The sequence below is a fragment of the Heliangelus exortis genome, chromosome 16, assembly GCF_036169615.1.
Source record: "Heliangelus exortis chromosome 16, bHelExo1.hap1, whole genome shotgun sequence".
NCBI lineage: Eukaryota > Metazoa > Chordata > Aves > Apodiformes > Trochilidae > Heliangelus > Heliangelus exortis.
In genome coordinates, this window is record NC_092437.1 from 9049352 (window position 1) to 9067505 (window position 18154).

The following is an 18154-nucleotide window of genomic DNA, read 5'->3' on the forward strand; positions in this document are numbered from 1 at the left end:
GCGCCGCCAGGGGGCGCGCGAGTTACGGCACTGCCGGTCCCGCCCCGCGCCCGCGGCCCCGCCCGCTCCCGCCGCCAGCCGAGGAGGCCCCGCCCACCCCGCCGAGACGCCATTGGCTCCGCCGCACCGGGCGGTGCCGCCCAATGGCCCGGACCAGCGCGGCGGCACCGGCGATAGGCGGGAGGCGGTGCGGGAGGCGTGCCCGAGGGCGTGGTCAGCCGCGCCCGCCCGCCCCCCTCCCGCCGCAGCTCCGCGGCGCGGCCCCATTTCCCGATGCTGCCGCGGGCCGCAGCGCTGGGGCCGGGCGTTTCGCCGGGGCCTGGGCTGCGCTCGCCGCCCCCCGCCGGCTTCGAGGAGGAGCAGCAGCCGGGGGGCCGGGCCATGGCGAGCGGCGGCGCCGAGAGCGTCCCGCGCCGGAGGGAGACGGCGGAGGCGCAGGCGGAGGCCGCGGAAGAGCCCGAGGGCGAACCGGAGGGCGGCTGCCGGCGGTGGGGCGCGCAGCACGCCGGGGCCCGGGAGCTGGCCGAGCTCTACTCCCCAGGTGAGGACGGCGGCGGCGGACCGCGCCCCGCGGGACCCGGTGCGGGTGGGTGATTCCTCTCGGGGTTCGGGCTGGGTCCCCTCGGGGGCCGGGTTCCTCCGGGGGGGCGGGGGTTCCCCTCAGGCCTTCCGCCCCTCGCCACCCCAGAAGGCCGCTGTGAGGCGGCGCGGCCCCACGGAGCCCCGGAGGAGCGGCGGGGCCGAGCAGGGCCCGGTTGGGGCTGGGCCCTGCCCGGGGAGGTGTCTCGGAGCCCGGGTCTGTCGGCGGGGGGATGCCGTGTGTCGGCGGCTTCACGTTCGGCTGCTGTCCTGCCTCGTCTGGGCCTGGGCAGAGCTGGTGGGTGAGGCTGCTTAGAGCAGGGTTAGGAACCGAGCAGTGGGTTGGGCGGGTGGCGGGATTTCTGGTGTCATCGAGGGCTCTTCCGTTGGCTCTTGGTGTCGTGGAGGTGCCGATGGCTTCCCCTTCTTGTCTGGCACGGGGGGGACACCCTGATCTGTGCGGCCATCAAGCCATGCTGGGCTCCAGTGCTCCTCTGCATTTGGAAGTTGTCATTTATAAACTGAAACTAGATTAGTCGACATAGCCCACTGCTTTTAAAGCAAACTTCTGCAGAGTTTAGGAAGCACTGATATGCCAAGAGGTTTGATGGTCAGCTCATGAAAGGGTCCCAGTGTTGAGTGGTATCTCACATTTGAACCCGTGGTCTTGCTGCTGGGGGTGGAGGTTTTCAAATGAACCAGCACAGAATTCCTCTTCCCTTTAAATCCAAACAAAAACTTAACTTTTCCATCCAAAAGCAGATGTACACGTTTGGTTGCTAAGCAAGGCAACAACAAAAGCTTTAGCTTCTGAATACATACTCAGTGAACTACTCTGTGGTACCCTGTGCTGGCACCCCAGAAAGAGGCAGAGAGATATTTGAATTTTTGTATAGGTCTCGTGTTCCTGAAGCTTACTGTTTGTTAGAACTCAGTAGAGTGACAGCAACTCTTTGATTATGCAGCTGGAAATGACTGCAAACTCCTTATAATAAAATGTAATTCGTTTTTGTGTCATGGTGTGTGCAATGCTATTCTCAGTGAATTAATTTGCTGGTGAAGAATGGGGAAAAGGAAGACACATTTTCAGCATCTTGCAGTTTTCCAGCAGGTCAGCTGAACAGTTGTTTTCACATTGAATGCAGTTACTGGCAAAGCAGGTGTTCTTATTTGTACAGAGCCAAGTAATGATAAGAAAACAAAGGCATTAATTAGTCTGTCAGTTTTCTAGACTGTTCAGGACACGTTTGCTCATTTCAGCTTGTATTGGTCACGTCTTCCTTGCCTTCAGAGAAGGTGAGGCATGACATCTTTTAGCTGGTCTAGATACACAGTTCTGATCCAGCAAGTAACTGATTCCTGTGCTTGACAGAAAAGCAGTATCTAATTTTACCTGTGCACTGTGCTTTTGCTCATAAGGAAACCATTTTCCTCCTCAAACAACTTATTACCCATATCTTTAACTGTAGACTGAAGTTCCTGGGAAGCTGGTGAGGTGGTGTATGTATAGTGATACCTATCAGCAGTGAGCTGTGACAATATATTAAATGTGCATTTTTTTTGAGCTTTCTTGCATAAACAATGGCAGAATATGTGTTATGGTGGAGACACATGATATTTGAACTACGTAATTCTACTAAGGAAGTGGTTTACATATAATTGTGCAGCGTGAACATGATTCTGGAGTATTTCTGCAATTCCTTAAGCAATGTTAGGAAGGTGATTCTTTCTAGGGCCACCAAAATGCAGGATGATGCTTTGTGCCCTTGGCATCTTAGTCCCTCATACAGGATGTGAACATTTATGTTTGAGTTTTCTTTATACACAAATTACTGGTGCTGACTCCACTGCTTCAATTTGACTTCCCAGTCTGTCCAGAGCTGGGGCTCTGTGTTTCTGGCAGTCAGTCCAGGATCCCTGTGCTCAGAATACTGTAGTGTTTGCTCAGGCTGAACCCATGGGACTTGCTGGTAAGGGGCCCAGTGTTTCCCTGCAGTCAGCTAATTGTTCCGTGAGGATCTACCCACTTAGCTCCTCTAATCAGGGTGTGGTTTTCTTATGCAGGAAGTGAGTGTTAATTAACTCTTATTTTCGTTACTCCAGGGATCTCTTTATAGAATATTCCACATTTGTGACCTGATGCTTTCTTGAAATAGGCTTGTTCTTGTGTCTTAATTTAATTTTACAATTCTCTCCTACTGCAGAGGATGTTAATTTATCTACTCATGGCCTTTGTAGAACAAAACTCTGAACTGTTGCAGACTTTGTCCATTCTTCTTTAAAATATTGCGTCCTAGGCACGTGGAAGATAACACTGATCCTCCTTTGATGTTCCTCTTTTCCTTTTCATTGCATGGTGTAGTTGATAAGAAGGACTTGATTGAGCATTTAAGAGGAGACATTTGATCAGACAGTAGGTCAGTGTAGAGGAGTAGTAGGAAAGCTCCTACCCTGGACACAAGCCAAACATGTGAGTGTGTTTCTGCTGCTGTGAGAGGCTGTGCACCTTGCATGCAGTGAAGGCTGTCTGCTCCTGAGTGTCTTAAGAGGTAATTACATCCAGGGCCCTTCTGGGCCAAGGTCTCCTTGGATTTAGGCATTAAAAGTCTGTTTCTGATGCCTTAATCCATACAAGTCTCACTCTGAGTGTTCACTTGCTCCCAGCATCAGTGCCTTGTGAGGATCTAGCTGTGTTTGACAGGCAACAGCCTTCAGCTGTTAATCTGGTTGTTCAAAGTGTTGCCATAGTCTGTCTATTCTCTTTCAATAGACAATAAATCAGGTATGAAGTAGTACAGCAAGATGTAAGAGAGAATTTGTTTATTCTGTCTCTTGTCTGTCACCTCAGAATGGCAGAGAGGGAGCAGGAAGGCAGGAATTAAGGAAGCAAGCTCCAGAAGTATACTTGCAATGTTAGGAAGGTGATTCTTTCTAGGGCCACCAAAATGCAGGATGATGCTTTTTCCTCTTAGTACAGCAGCTTTATATATAACTTCTGAGATTTTAAATGATGTAGATCATAAGGTGCTATAACTACAAGGTTTCTGAGGCCAGAAATTGGTTCCCAAATTCAACCATACCAGCAACAGTGAATATTGAATGAAATGCAAATTGGAAAAAAAGATGTGATGTGGAGCAACATTATGCCAGCAACCTCAGGGAAAAGGAAACTAGGACAATGTGAGATGATGTCTGATTTGTCCCTGTTATTTGTGCAAGGGTGAAGGGTTAGTAATGGCTTGAGGAAGAGCAATGTCATTTAACAAAATATATTCATCTCTCATGGAAAAATAAGTTTGTTTCAGTTCCCTGTCAGACAAATGCATGTCAGTCTATGTCAGTCATCCTGGCATAGAATAGTCTGTATTATTTCAGACTTCAAAGTTTCCTCTCGGATAAAAATAAACCATGCTTTTTTTTTTTCCAACAGGAAAGAGACTACAAGAATGGATCTCTGTCATCTTATGCTTCTCTCTGATCTGTTTCAATTTTTACAATCTTCTCTTCTACTTGCGACTGGAACACACACCCTCTGTTATTGTTGGGATATGTAAGTAGGAACTGTTCTCTGCTGTGACCAAGGCAAGACTGTCTGTTGTAGTGCTGGGAAGAAATGTGTGACCTTTTAGGCTTGACATGTTGGAAAGGAAGAGAAATGTTTGTGTGTGTAGTTCTAGTGCCTCTGAAACAGACTGTGCAAAAATTGTTACTGCTTGTCTTTCATTTCAGTGGGTTCTCAGGATTTCATGGGTGAAGTTTCTAACATAGCTATGTAGGTTTGGGTTTTTTTTCATGATAATTGCTAAGGGTGAGGACCATTGAGAGAAAGAGTAGCTGTCAGGGATGACAGAGTTGGAAACAAAATACATTGATTGACAAAATATTTGCAAGAACATTCCAGAAAGCAGAAGTCTAAGAGAAATCTTATAAAAGGTGTTTCAGGCATCAGACTCTGGATTTCAGGGGCTTGATAATGAAAACTGGGTATTTGGGAGTATTATGCTTTCATGTCAGGATGGGGAAGTTCAGCATTTCCCCTGAATGATGACTTTTTTCCAGCAGTGCAAGAAAAGTTGCAGCTTTCTTGTGGTAGTTAATGTGACTTTTGGTCTCTTACTTCTTCATTTGATCGGAAGTGTAGGCAAGCAAGCTGATCTTTGCCTTAGATGTGTAGAGATATTTAAGCTGTGTGGATTTTGGCAGTGCAAAGCTGGCTGGGCTAGACACAGCATGTTTGTGATTTCATCTTTTCAGTGAAAGAGAGGAAGAACTAGTAAAGGATTGCAGTTTGATGCTGTCCAGCTTTCCTTGGGAATTGCATGGAATCGGCTAAAGGAAAAACTTGTCTCAGAATAACCTGGGTGTAAAAACAACATTCATTACATCATGTGTACAAACTGAATGTTGCTTAACTCTTGGAGCCAAAAGTGGCAGTGTTCACATGAGCTTTGTGATAGAGTAGTATTTGAAATGCTGTTGCACAAGACCTTTATTGAGAACAGGCAGGAGAGAGGGCAGTGGAGCAGGTGGAGCCGAGGCACTTGGTAATCTCTGTCTCACTCATGTCTGTTGGTGTTCTCTGGGCAGCAAATGTTAGTGGTAGCTCTATGGTCATGTACATAATGGCAGAAGGAAAGAGGATTGAATTTGGAAATCAGTCAGCTCTGCAGTGCATGCATTTCATAATTTTCTGGTAAACTTCTAATATGGGATGAGAGAGGGAAGAGGATAGCAGCTAAGCATCTCACTATATTGAATCCATACTGAATGCAGTGTTAGCTTGGGTGCATATAAATGTTTATGTATTTTCAATAAATTGCCTTGTTAACTGAAAGAATGTCTGGTGTCACTTATTAGGACACCATATAAGCTGGCTACAGGTGTTCAGTTTCTGTGCTTTATAATACAAGTAACCTTGCTTTTTAAATTGTGTGAGGTGGTGTATGTTTTAGAAGAGAATTGTACTTGTTTGTAATCACTGTTGCATATTGGTAATGATAAAAAAAAAAACCTAAACCAACCAACCAGCAGATTCAGACAGTGACACATGACAGGTGCTGTGAATTTCTGTCAAACCTGAGAAGGGGTTATTCCCTGTGTCTGTTTAAAGGCTGTTGGCTTTGTGTTGTGGTAAAAGGGAGCGGTGTCATTCCACTGGGAATCATCCCACCTCTCTTGCCTAACTTAGTTTTGTCTGCTCTCAGTTGATGAGGTGGAGGTGTTGGGAGGAATGGAGAACACAGTGTGAAAATTGCTCCATAATGATGAGGACAGATGTAGACAAGAGAATTGGTAACCTGTAGTGCAATTGGTTTGCAACAGGCTTTCATCTCAGAGATAATGTTGATAAAAGCTTGAGTTGTCTGATATCCTGGTTACCAGTGTGACTGATAAAGCAGCCAGTTCACTGATAATATTATTTAAGCAGTAGTGAATGATTAAAGTAGCAGAATCTGAATTCTGTGTAAATAAAGTAGTGTAGAAATGACTGATAGTGTGTACAGAAATGAGTGCAATAAAATAATAAGCACTGCACACTGTCTTGTTCTGCTCTCTAATGTCAGTACATCAATTTCTCCAGCTAAAGTGAGAATGTAATCTATCATTACCAGTTATGATTAGTTTTTATTAATTTTGTGAAAGTCCAGATCTCCATAAATGTGACAACTCCTAAATCCTACGTGTAACACAATGGCCGAGATGGGGAATATTGAGTCACAGACATAATCAGATGTGTTTCTATTGAAAGCTTTCCTGAAGATTAGATTAAAATATTGACCTTTGAGTTGAGATGATAAATATTCTACTAATAAAACCAGCTCTGGATCAAGTTCACATCAGGTTTTTGGAAATCTGAAAGCAATCCAATGGTCTGGAGCTGATCTGCACAGACCTGTTCTTTAAGATGCATCGTTGGAACCTCCAGTATTTTCTTATGTAAATATATTATTTTTCTTCTAAGAAATAGTGGTTTGAACCTTCCACATCATTTCACGTAGCCTAAGCCCTGTATAAAGTCCATGTGATACTTTTTTCCATGCCTTTAAAGACACAGCTATTATGTGAGTAATGCTGTAAATACCTTAATCGGGAAGTTACTGGGTCAAAAAATCTCTGCTCCTCCTGCTAATGGCAGTCTGAGAGCACTCCCTCACTTCCTTGTGTGGTGTGAGCAGTCTGGGAAGAGAGGAGCTGATGTGGCCCTGCTGTCCTGTGCTGAATCACCTGTGGGTGCTGGGCTGGGGAGTGAGTGGGGCAGCCCAGAACTTTATGAGGCAGTTTCAGAACAGCTTTGCAGCTGCCTTGTTTTCTGCTGACTAAAGATGATCCTGCCAGGAAGGAAGAGAAGCCCCTGTGAGTCTCTTTGTCTTACAGGCTGGTTTAACAGAGATGTGAAACTGCTCCTTTCTTCTCCGCACTGTCAAAAAAAACCCCACACAAAAGCAGTCAGGGGATGGTTTTGTTTTTTTTTTTTATTGTTGTTTCAGTGTTAAATCCAGTCATGCCCTCTTCTGAATGGCTTCAGCTGCTCAAGATAGGAGGATTTTCCTTTTTATGCAAGTGACAACTGTGTACATTTGAGTTAAGTAACTTGTACACTTGCACACAGCTAACTCCAGGCTGGGCTTGGTTAGGAGGGCTGGATCTGATGGGGGTTTAATACCCCAGTTTTCCAGCTGCAGCAGGGCAGCATCCTAGGGGAGAGGCAAAATCAGAGCAGCCTCTGTCACTGTAATAGAAGCTCAGTAGTACTCGTGTCAAGGCTGGCACAGATATTGCTTGTCTGATAAGCAGAAAAGCCTCACTGAAATGTGTGTAAGATTAGGTTTGAAAGCTCTTACACATTCAGGTGAATTTGTGGTGTCCAGCATATTATGTACTATATATGAGTTGTGTCCCCATATAGATGGTATATTAAGAGCATCTAGATTAAAAATTCATCAAGTTACACCATAGATTTTGGGTTTTCTCTCCCTCCTTGTGCTTTTGTGTAAAATCCTTTTCCAGACTGGTTGCCTTGTTTCAGACATTTGACTTTTATCTGCCACATTTGTGCTTAGATACTGTGTATTGCAGTCCTACCAGACAAATGTAACTTTTTTAAAAAAAATCTGTTTATATTTGTAAGAACTGTCCCACATAGAGCAGATACCTTAAACATCTTGTAACATGACACAAGATACAAGTAAACCTTGCAGACTGGAGAGGTGGGGAACTGATTTTTTTTGTGTTTTGGTTTTTTGTTTTTTTTTTTTTAAAACCTGTTTGAGATACATGTTTCCTTATTGCTGATGTTGCAGATTAACTAGACATAGTAAGCAAAAAGAAATTGTGTAGTTCACTTTCAAAATAGAAACTTGTTCTGATCAAGGCCCAAACCCTTTTTGTTTCAAGCTTGAGTAGCTCTGCAGAGCTGCACTTGGTTACCTGCAGTGCAGAGGCAAAAGATGTGTGTGTAATACATCTGAAAGCTCTGGCACAGATTGGAGAAAAGCACTCTAAAGATCCTGGCAGCTTTATGAAATGCATGAGGATCAGCTGCTTCAAAGTCCTGCTGCCTTAGAGCAAGAGATAGAACTGTAGCCATGTCATGACACTTTGGATTTACTTTGTATATTAAAATGAGTTTACACTTGAAATTTTGATCCTTGAAATTACATCAGGGAAACCTCAGTTAACAAAGGAAAATTGTACTTTACTTCAGTGTTGATCCAAATAAGCCTCATCTGCTGTTTCACCCCATCTGAAATAACTGTTATTTCATAGCTGTGGGTAACTTTGTCTTTTCTGTCTAACACTGTATCATTTCTTAAAGATGGAGACTGTTCTGATTAAACAGGCAAAACTTTGATTCTACAAACTTTTGTTATACCATTGTGTTAGGATACAAGCTGTGTTGGTGCAATCTCCTTGTGTCAATCCATTTTGTAGTAGTTGTGTGTGTTAATTCGGGACTTCCAGACCTTTCTGATGCTGAAGGATCCTGGAGCCTGTTGGTCCTGGAAGTGGAATTAAAGAGTACAAATAATGCTGGTTTGCACCCGGGCAGGTGATGGGAACACCAGTTATCTGTTCCCTCATGTAGGGAATGAACTCCTTGAGCAGGCTGGCTGCTGTTCTCAGGCAGGGTGGATGAAAGCTGTGCTGTGACAGGGGAGAGGGGACCCTCCCTGCCCACCCTGTTTCCCCTGGCAGTGCCTGTGCATCCCAGTGGTGTGTGCAGGGTGTGTGTGTTCTTGTGCTGTGTGGCAGCAGCCAGCAGGACAAAGGCAGCTCTGTCTGTTTGCCGAGTTGCAGGGGCTCTCTTAAAGTTGCAGGGGACTTTGGCTCGAGGATTTCAGAAGTGTAGGTCTCAGTCACCCTGATTCCCTCAAACAGTGCCTCTGGCATGTCAGAACACTGACATGGGCTGGAGTGTTGCCCTGATGAGGGAGGGGGTGGCAGGGAGTGTTGGCAGGGAGCTGCTCCAGCAGGAGTGCAGGCCTTGAGCAAAGCCAGCACCGTGGCTGGTACGTCCTGTGCCTGGAAAATGTTCAGGTACGGGGGCTGCTCAGAGTGCCAGCCTGTATGGACAGAACAGCCCAGTCCTCCCAAGAGCAGATTGGGACCCACTGAGCCCTGGGTGTGTTTTAAATGGATGAAAGCAGGGGGCAGTTCAATGAGTTGGACTAATGGAAGTATTGGATTTTTATTGGTTTGTTTTTTTTTTTTTTAGTGAGGGAAAATTGGATCGTGGTTTTCATTTAGTATTCATTATTCTCAACTCTTTTAATCACTTTCTTCTGGGATGGCTTAATGTCTTTTTCTAGTGATGGATTTTTATGGAAAAATCCACACAGTGGTACTTTTTGCTCAAGAACTTGAGGCCTGGGTAAAGTTGTCAGCAGTTTGTCGTTAATTTCTTTCTGATTCAGCAGTCTGCTTTCAAAACAAAGAAATCCTGGAGGTTGAGTTCTGCAGCTCACCTCTTAACTGCAGTGCCTTCTTCCCCTCCTCTTCCAGTGTTTTCTGAGTACTCACCTCCTGTTCAGATATAAGCCAGACATGAGCTGATCCTCCATACCACCCCTCAGCTGGTTGGAGTAAAACTAATGTCTACAGAGCAGTTTTTTTCTAATGCTTTACTGACCTTGCTTCCAATGTGTTTGAATCCACTATTTGCTCCTCATATCTACACCTTGGGTATCTTGTTTTTTCTGACTTTGAGTAACTTAATTCATGTTCAGGGCTGTCAGTCTTACCTCACCCTTCCAGCCTTGATCTTACACAAGCTTCGAGAAGTAACTGAACACCAGTGCCTTGTTTTTTTCCGGTTTCATCTCAAGGCAGTGCTTAGGTATATGAGAACACAGAGTTCAGTTCATTGCCAGCTGATGTGCCCTCTGAATCTGAAGGCAAAGTGCCAACACAGTGTTTCAGCAGCAGTCATTATAACCTTTGGTACAGTTTTTGCTCTTTTATTACAACTCGTCATACACAATTGCTGAACAGTGAGTAAGCCCTTCTGTAACACAGCTGAAATGTCATTTCTGGTGGTTAGGGTTTTTTCAGATTGCCTTAGTATAATGCACTGCTCCAGGCACCCTTCATTCTTTCCTCTTAGCTTTCTACCAGCTGCCATCAAAGTAACATGCGAAATATCTATTGAACTGTCAGTGTTTTGTCTCTACTTTTGTTGTTACTCCTGCTGTTCTTTCAAGCTCTGATAATGCAGTGTGCTGGAGGCAATATGGGTTAATAGGGTGATTACCTCAGCAAGAATGGTATTTTAGTTGTTGTAAAGTGAAGTGTTTGGATATCTTCCCCCTGGATCAAGGCTGTTTGCTCTTTCAGCTGCTATGTGCAGATCCAATTGCTGTTGTGCTCAGCCCTTACCACTGCAGCTGACATGCGTGGTAAGAAGGGTGTGCTGCCTTCTTCCTGAGCCTGAACACTGCCTCCACAGAGAACCACCAAGTATGCTGGTGTAGGAGTCACTGGGTGCTCAGTCTTGGGGGGGAGAAAAAAAAACAATTGGAAAGTTCTTTCTGGTATTTAATTTTTATTAACCTGGAGGAACAGCATGTGTGGTGAAGAAAAATCCCAGTTCTTAGTCTGGTTCATTCTTCAGCAAATCTGGATTCTGTCCAGGCCTGGTTAATCTCTCTTGAAATCTGTTCAGAGCAAGATGTGGAAACTTGAGCTGGTACCTTTTGGTGTTTCTTTTCATTGAGGACAGGGTCTGACTGTCTTAAATGCCCCTATTTCATACCCAAGTGATCTTTTAAGCACTACTGAAGAAGGGAGTAGGCAGATCTAAGTGACTCAGCTCTAACTTAGTGTTTTCCATACAAGCAGTTGCAAAGATTTGGCTCTTTTGTAGAAGGTGGGTTAAACACAAAATCAATAGATTTGATGAAGATTGTAACCATCAAAATGGAGTCTTGTTAAACTCTTAGTCCCGGTTGCTTGATTTATTCAGGGTGGTTAGATCTCCTGTAGTTGTAAATATCTAAGTTAGAGGTGTATAAACAAACTTGTAAAATGAGTATAAAATGTAAATAAATGAGTAATAATGCATTCATATATCTGTCTCTCTTCTCATTCAAGTTGCAGGAGTTGTTACAGCTGACTTTCTATCAGGATTATTTCACTGGGGAGCTGATACCTGGGGATCTGTGGAGCTACCTATAGTTGGAAAGGTTTGAGATTCTTATTCTTAAGCTTGAAAAAGTTATAAAATACTTTTCTGAAACACTTCCAGTATTGTCACCTGTACAGTGCACATCTTATATAAGCTGTGCATTTCTTGCAGTCTTGCCAGCTCCTCCACCCCCAGAACCCTCCTCCACTAAGTGGCATGGTAGATTGGTCAAGTGCTGTGTTTTTATACTCTGCCTGGGTGACACAAGCAAGGTGACACTGTGCCACTTTATCACCTTGTTTAAGGTTTGCACACAGTTCTGCAATACCTGTGTTCACCTTCCCAAGGTGCTGCAGGAATGGCCTGTGACACCACAAGTGTTAAAATCTGGCTGGACTTGTGTTGATTTTCTGAGAGGCCAGTAAACACAGATGTGGAGAATTGTTCTGTAGCTCTGAAAGCAGTCTTGTAAAACATGAAGACACTCAAGTAAGACATCTTTCCAGTCTGCTTTGCTGCTTGCCCAGCAAAGTGCTAGAACTAGAATGGTGATGACTGAAGATTTATATTTGAGTTGTACTAAATGTCTGCAGCTACAACTGTCAGGTGCTTATTGGAAGGGGCACTCACTTCTATAATAAGCAATAATCTGTTTTTTAACATAAATTTCATGGCTACCATTAGTTCTCATGGTATTGGAAGAGTGTCTATTTAAAAAAAGTATATGGAAAAATCCTTATTATTCAGAAGTACGTGAACTAAAACAGCAGGATTAAGACTTGGTTTTAGACTTATTTTTCTTCTCCTTCAATCGACTTAGTGGTCCTTGAATCCCTTTATCTGTGGACCAAAGTTAAGAAAGGGAGAAAAGGTACTGCAGGAGACTCTGCACTAAATAAACAAGAGTTCAGACTGATCAGAACACCTTTACATGGGCTGTACATGATGTACATGTTACAGGCAAATAAGGATGCTTCGTTTATTCTCCCAGTCTTATCTGTAATATTTGCTCTCTCCTGTGAAATTGTGTATTCAGATGTGATTTCTTCCAGAGGAGACATTTGTATTGTGTGTTATATTGTCTTGTCTGTGTAATTTAACTTGCCTGTGGTCTGTAACACTATCATCTGTAGCCCATACAAGATGTTAGGCTGCATTTTTATGGTTTTTAGTGTTTTCTTGGTTTGTGCTGGTTAGCAAGTGACTACTATTTGCTTGTGAATTTTTCAGGCTTATTTTATCTGTGCAGCTACCATGCTGGTGCCTTGTTTTTGAGATCTAGAGGCTGGGTCCTAAGTGAAAGTTAAGAATAAAACTGAAAAGCAATCAAAAACTGGATTTGGGTCTGGGAACTGAATTGCTTTGCAAATGTAAATCAGATTATCTGAAGTGTTGTCATGACCAAAGCTTGAATCCTGCTTACATGCTTTGTACCACAGAACTCTCTTAAACTCACTTACCTGGTTTGAAGGCATCTGAGGCTTTTGGGGTTTTTAGTATTTTTCATTCCACAGTCATTATTGAGCCATGGTGTCATGTTTATCCATTTGTTTTTTTCAGGCTTTCATCAGACCTTTTAGAGAACATCATATTGACCCCACAGCAATTACCAGGCATGATTTTATAGAGACCAATGGAGACAACTGCTTTATGACACTAGTGCCCTTGGCAAACATGGCATACAAATTTGTCTCTTTTTCCCCAGGTAAGCTGTTGCTTCTTACTTATGTGCATTTAGCTTTTTTTTTTTTTTTTTTTTTGGTACTTAAGATTTGCCCGTGTGAAGCTAGGAGAAGTTGATGACTTCGAGATGAGAAGTAATAGCTGTTGGAAGCATGATGATTGTGGAGGGAAATTGGTTTTCTTGAAGAGGAGGCAAAATTTTGATTCAACCCAACCAAGAACTCTGGTGGCTGGGAGAGTCCTGTGAGGAACCATTAGAAGTTACATAAATTTTCTTTTTATAAGAGGGATCAAATTCTGTGCATAGAGAGAAATTCATTGGTCTAAAGTACATAAAAATGCTTCATCTGTATTTGCTAATTAGAATTGCAGGAATTGAAAGATGGGTTTAATTATATAGATGGTAAACTCAGAGTTTACCTTTCTGTTTATGGTGAGTTGACAGGCGTAGGCACTCACCAGCCTGTCTTGTGACATTCTGGAGTTGCTCACTGGCTCTTGTGGCACTTCTGCCAAAGAGGCTTCATTGAGGCCTTTGTTGCACCAGGCAGCTGTGTCTGGGCAAGATACCATTTTCCTGGTAGAAATTTTCTGTTTCATAAATGGTGTTTTAAGATGCACATCTTGTTTTCCAGAGGCGTTATGTGAAGCCTGTCCTTGGGAGTGTTATGTCTTTGCCCTTATCATCTTCATAACCATGACGAACCAGATTCACAAGTGGTCTCACACATACTTTGGTCTTCCACGTTGGGTCATATTTCTACAGGACTGGCATGTTATCCTGCCACGGAAGCATCACAGGATCCATCATGTGTCTCCACACGAGACATACTTCTGCATCACAACTGGTACTGCCATCTGGTTCATACTACAAGCTTGTTTTAGTAGTTTGATGTAGTTTAGTGACAATTAAAAACCTGGAAAATTATATGGTAAAGTTAACTCTGCTCCGAGTTTGCTAAGAGCTCTTGCAGCATAAAAAATGTTGGGGGGGAAGATTTGTGGTTGAACAAAAGGTAGCTTCAGGCTGATGGGGCAGTCAGTGGTGCTGAGATGCTTGCATGGTAATCTCAGGCTGCTAATGGCTTTCTGTCACTAAAGTCTTAAAGCTGCTGTTGCTTCAAAGGAGAATGCTGACTGCAAGTGCTGCCTTGCATGCTCACTTCTAAAAGCAAAGCTTCTGCATTTCCAGCATTCGTTCTCGTGTGGGGCAGAGGAGTGGACAGACCTGCAGAAAACTGGCTTTACCTTCTTACCTATATCAAATTTTATGCCCACTGTAGAGGAGGGTATACAGAGTCAGCACTGTTGCACACTACTGAGTTACAAAGTTAATCAGCTGGAAATAAATAACTCTGGTTCTTCATTCTTTCATAGGCTTTGACAGTTTATATCAGTTTTGAAATCTCTGCCAAGAAACAAATCTAGTTCTCATGACCAGCCCATCATGTAAGAACACAGTATAATTAAGAGGTGTGGCTTGACAGATGATGACAAAAATCTTGCCACCCTAAGAGTATTTTTTCAAGTCCTTCAATGTTCTCAAAGTTTAAGCAGTCTTGGACCAATTACTTTTTTTTCTTTAATTGAAAATAAGCATGTACTTCTGTTCACTCTGTGCTTTCTCTAATTGTTCCTACCATACTAGTCTGACATAACACAGCATGATACTTGGTGTACTTGGATTTTCCAGTGGAGCGAAGTGTTTCTGCAGCCCTAATTCTTTTTCTTCTGGGGTAGAAGCAAGGAGGAGAACAGAAACATGCAATCACTGTGCTATGTAAAAATGTTTTTTTAAAGAGTGAAATAGAACTACTGTAATAGTACTGTAATGTACTTGTGAGTGACTTATGAGTAGACAGCTAATTAGAAGAAATATTTATACTCTGCTTCAGAGCTGACCTGTGTATGTAAAGGTCTGCCCCTGCATCATTGCCAGGGAAAGTGTCAGATAATGGAGCTTTCTAGCATTCCCAGTGTTAAAGCTTTTGGACTAATTGCCATTTTTAGACACCAGGAAGGAGTCGTCCATTCCTTGAGGGCCGATGGCTGTGTTAATGACAATTGCATGGGCTGACTTCCTAAAGGACATCAGTACAGTGAGTTGAGTGGAGCTGCAGGATTGCAGGTGAGCTAGGAAAGATCATGGTCAACTACAGAAGGTGGCTGAAAACAGGGCCTGTTTGCATAGCCAGTTAAAGCTGTGGTGTCTGATTAGAGAATGAGGTAGCTCTATAGCAATATAGTACTTTTTAGCAGTGAATATTCTGAATATTCTCTCCCTTCAGTATTTCTTTCCCATAATAGCTATCCAAATAGTCAAGGACATCACCAGCAAGAACAGTCATTTTCCTTGTGTTGGCTGTGTCACTGCTGCAGGGATGGTGCCCAAGCCTGGCAGAGCTGGCTCTGCAGCAGCTTTCCTGTGTTTCAGTTTTGCTCATGCTGTCCTGTGTTTCAGCTCTTTGCTCTAACATGAACTGCTGCTGGCTCACTGTTTCCATTGTAGTAACAACTTCTTCACTCCTGCTTCTACTTTCATTTTGTTTTCTTAAACTTTTTTCCTTTTCCAAAAGTGTATGTGGGGCCAAATATAACAAGTGCTTACAGAATAGTTCTGCAAGTCTAGGATAACTAAAATAACTGTGTACATCCATCTCTTCTTGGTTATAGAAAAACTTCTACAGGGAAATAACATTTTCCAGTGCTGATCTCTTTTGGTTTTCCTGATGCTACAGTATTGGGTAAAACAGGACTGGAGTTACTATATAATACAGTGTAATAAATCCCTGTCAAATTGCCTCTGTGCACTCCCCTGTCAGTTATAGGTAGTTAAGTTGGTGTCAAAATACAGTATCAGAAAATCAAGTTAATGTACTAATTAATATTCTAAAAGAGAATCATAAATGCCTTCTGAATTCAGGGTTAGGCCTGTTAATTCTATGTGAATTCCAGCCCCTCAGCCTCTACAGTGCAGCACTGTAACAAAGCATTCACAACACCCTAAATCTGTAGGTAGGAAATGCACTCTGGCTGCATGCAGAACAGGATGACACTTGCTGCCATTTTCACATGGAATGGTACAAGCCTGTCCTCTAACAACCTGCTGCAGCCTTTCTGGTCCCTGGGAGGCAGGAGTGCTCTGTTAGGTGAGCTGCACACCTCTGGGTGTGCTGTTAGTGATGCTGCCTTAATCCATTTTAATCCTGGTACTGCCACGTGCAGCCTGGTGCTGCAGCAAGAGTTCCCCATTACAGGCTTCATTAGCAATCAGTGTCACAAACTTTAATTTCACCCAGGGAGAGCAAAATACATTGAAATATCATACAAGTGAAAATTTGTTGGAACTATCAAAACTTCAGGTTTTATGTAAGAAAAAACTTTTGCTTTCCTGAGCTGTAGTTAGTGGTGGTAAAGTCCCAGACAGAAATCTTACTTTTTTTTTTAATTATTTTTTCCAGACACTGACATTGACAATGTATTTGAGATTTTGGAGCAATGTTCTGTGTATTTGCTTTGTTGCTGTACTTACCTAATGAGAAATGGGAGGAAAGATGAGCTGGATTTGGTGATAGCTATTTTTCTCCCACCAGTTTCCCTGAAATTATTGGGTTAGGGTTTTTGTTTGGGTGCTTGAATTCCAATACTAACTCCAGTGTGCTGCTAATACAAATACCTTGGTTCTAACACATGTCATTCAACTTGGTCCCTTTTCTGACAGTTTTGCAATGGCCCTAGAGTAGTCCACATCTGAACTCACCTTACATTCACCTTGTGTTTAAATTAAAGAATGTTATTTAATAAATATTGCAAGACATTGAACTTTGGATGCTGTGACAAACTAATCCTCTTTTTCCTTTGTAATCACTTAGGTTGGCTGAACTATCCATTAGAGAAGATAAGATTCTGGAGGTGTTTGGAGAACATTATCCAAGCAGTTACTGGAGAGAAGCCAAGAGCAGACGACATGAAATGGGCTCAGAAAATTAAATAACTTTTGCCAGCCTTCTGCAATCCTTACCTTGTTGCCAATGTTGTTTTGTTTTTGTTTTTTTTAAAAAAAAAAGAAAAAGCCATCAGCCAAATTCAAGACCTGCAAAGAAATAACAGACTCTAAAGCACAAACTAAAAAGTGCTAACACAGACTGTAATGAAAAGAACTAATTCTTAAAACAATACTTGAAATGAAGATGATTATTCTTACTGAGCACCTTTTTGTTTAGCCATGTCTGCTTACGTCTTAGAAAATTCATCACTGTATCTCATAAGGCTACCAGGCAAGCCAGAAGGCAGGACAGTCACTCCATTGATACGTGCTGGCGAGTAAACATGTGTTGTATCAACATTATTTAACACTTCAAAAATAGCTTGTTGCCTAAGACCTACAGGGGGAAATGGTGACAAGTTTGTCACGTCATGTTTGAGTCCAAATACACAGCATGAAAACAGTGTATCAGAGTGATGGAAGCCTATAAAGTCATCACTGTTCAATGCACTTAGTGATTGATAAACTCGCAGCTCTGTCTTTGCTATCATGTTAAATGTGGAACAGACTTCAAGAATCCCACTCCTCCAGTGGGCCACGAATCCTCAAGTGTCTTCAGTTTCCCTTAAAATAAAATTGCCCTATGCTCTACATGGAATTGAGCAACCTTTCTGCATAAGCCTTCAACTTAATAAGCCTCTGAGGAGAGGGAGGGCACCCACTACAACACATGCTCACATTTGGTAATGTGGAGTGCTCACTGATGAGTCTTTGATTAAGTGTTTCCTACCCTGATGATAAATGTTTAAAATAGTTCTAGCATTGGGCACATTGCAAATAGCTTTATTCAAGAGCTCAAGGTATCAAACTTGTAATGTTAGAAGGGAAATGTGAATGACTGGTGTTTTGTTCTTTTTTTTTTTTTTTTTTTTTTTTTTAAGGTGCTTGCTTGTTTCTGTAAATAATATAAAGCCTTAATCTCTTCTGGTGTAATGAATAATATTTTAATGTGATGTTTGAATGTATATAATATATTTATAACAAAGCAGTCGGATAATACTAATCCTGTTTGTTAAGTCTTGTTGCTGTTCTTCATTCATGCATTGTCAGCACTTGATGCCATTCCAGCCACCTGAAACACCTTGCAGCCTCTTAAGCCTTGTTAAGATTGTTAAGATTGCTGTCATCAATTGTTTTTCATTGTTGTAGGAGCTTCACACTTCCACATCAGACATCAACACCTTTCAGGAAGTGCAGCTAGTTCTGCTTTCAAGGCTAAGACT

At 42.7% G+C, this 18154-nt stretch overlaps 1 protein-coding gene across 3 annotated transcripts; it reads left to right on the plus strand.

Annotated features, from left to right (window-relative positions):
- The first annotated feature begins 223 nt into the window (after window positions 1–223).
- On the plus strand, window positions 224–17947 carry PEDS1 (plasmanylethanolamine desaturase 1). 3 transcript variants are annotated; one of them, XR_011729132.1, is made up of 7 exons: window positions 224–541; window positions 4010–4129; window positions 11170–11261; window positions 12764–12908; window positions 13522–13734; window positions 14897–15014; window positions 16759–16906. XR_011729132.1 is itself a non-coding variant. In XM_071760092.1 (6 exons), the coding sequence occupies exons 1-6, from the start codon at window positions 274–276 to the stop codon at window positions 16878–16880; spliced, it is 960 nt and encodes a 319-aa protein (XP_071616193.1). In that variant the 5' UTR covers window positions 226–273; the 3' UTR covers window positions 16881–17947. The 3 variants fall into 3 exon arrangements, 2 of the variants coding, with proteins under 2 accessions (XP_071616195.1, XP_071616193.1); XM_071760092.1 differs by lacking the exon at window positions 14897–15014 and having other exon boundaries at window positions 226–541; window positions 16759–17947; XM_071760094.1 differs by lacking the exons at window positions 4010–4129; window positions 14897–15014 and having other exon boundaries at window positions 225–541; window positions 16759–17947.
- The last annotated feature ends 207 nt before the right edge of the window (window positions 17948–18154 follow it).

Excerpts from the sequence above, each read along its gene's own strand:
- PEDS1 (XM_071760092.1), top strand. The coding sequence starts at position 274 with ATGCTGCCGCGGGCCGCAGCGCTGGGGCCGGGCGTTTCGCCGGGGCCT. Across the intron at positions 542-4,009 it reads GGCCGAGCTCTACTCCCCAG|GAAAGAGACTACAAGAATGG; the intron begins GTGAGGACGGCG and ends TTTTTCCAACAG. Across the intron at positions 11,262-12,763 it reads AGCTACCTATAGTTGGAAAG|GCTTTCATCAGACCTTTTAG; the intron begins GTTTGAGATTCT and ends TGTTTTTTTCAG.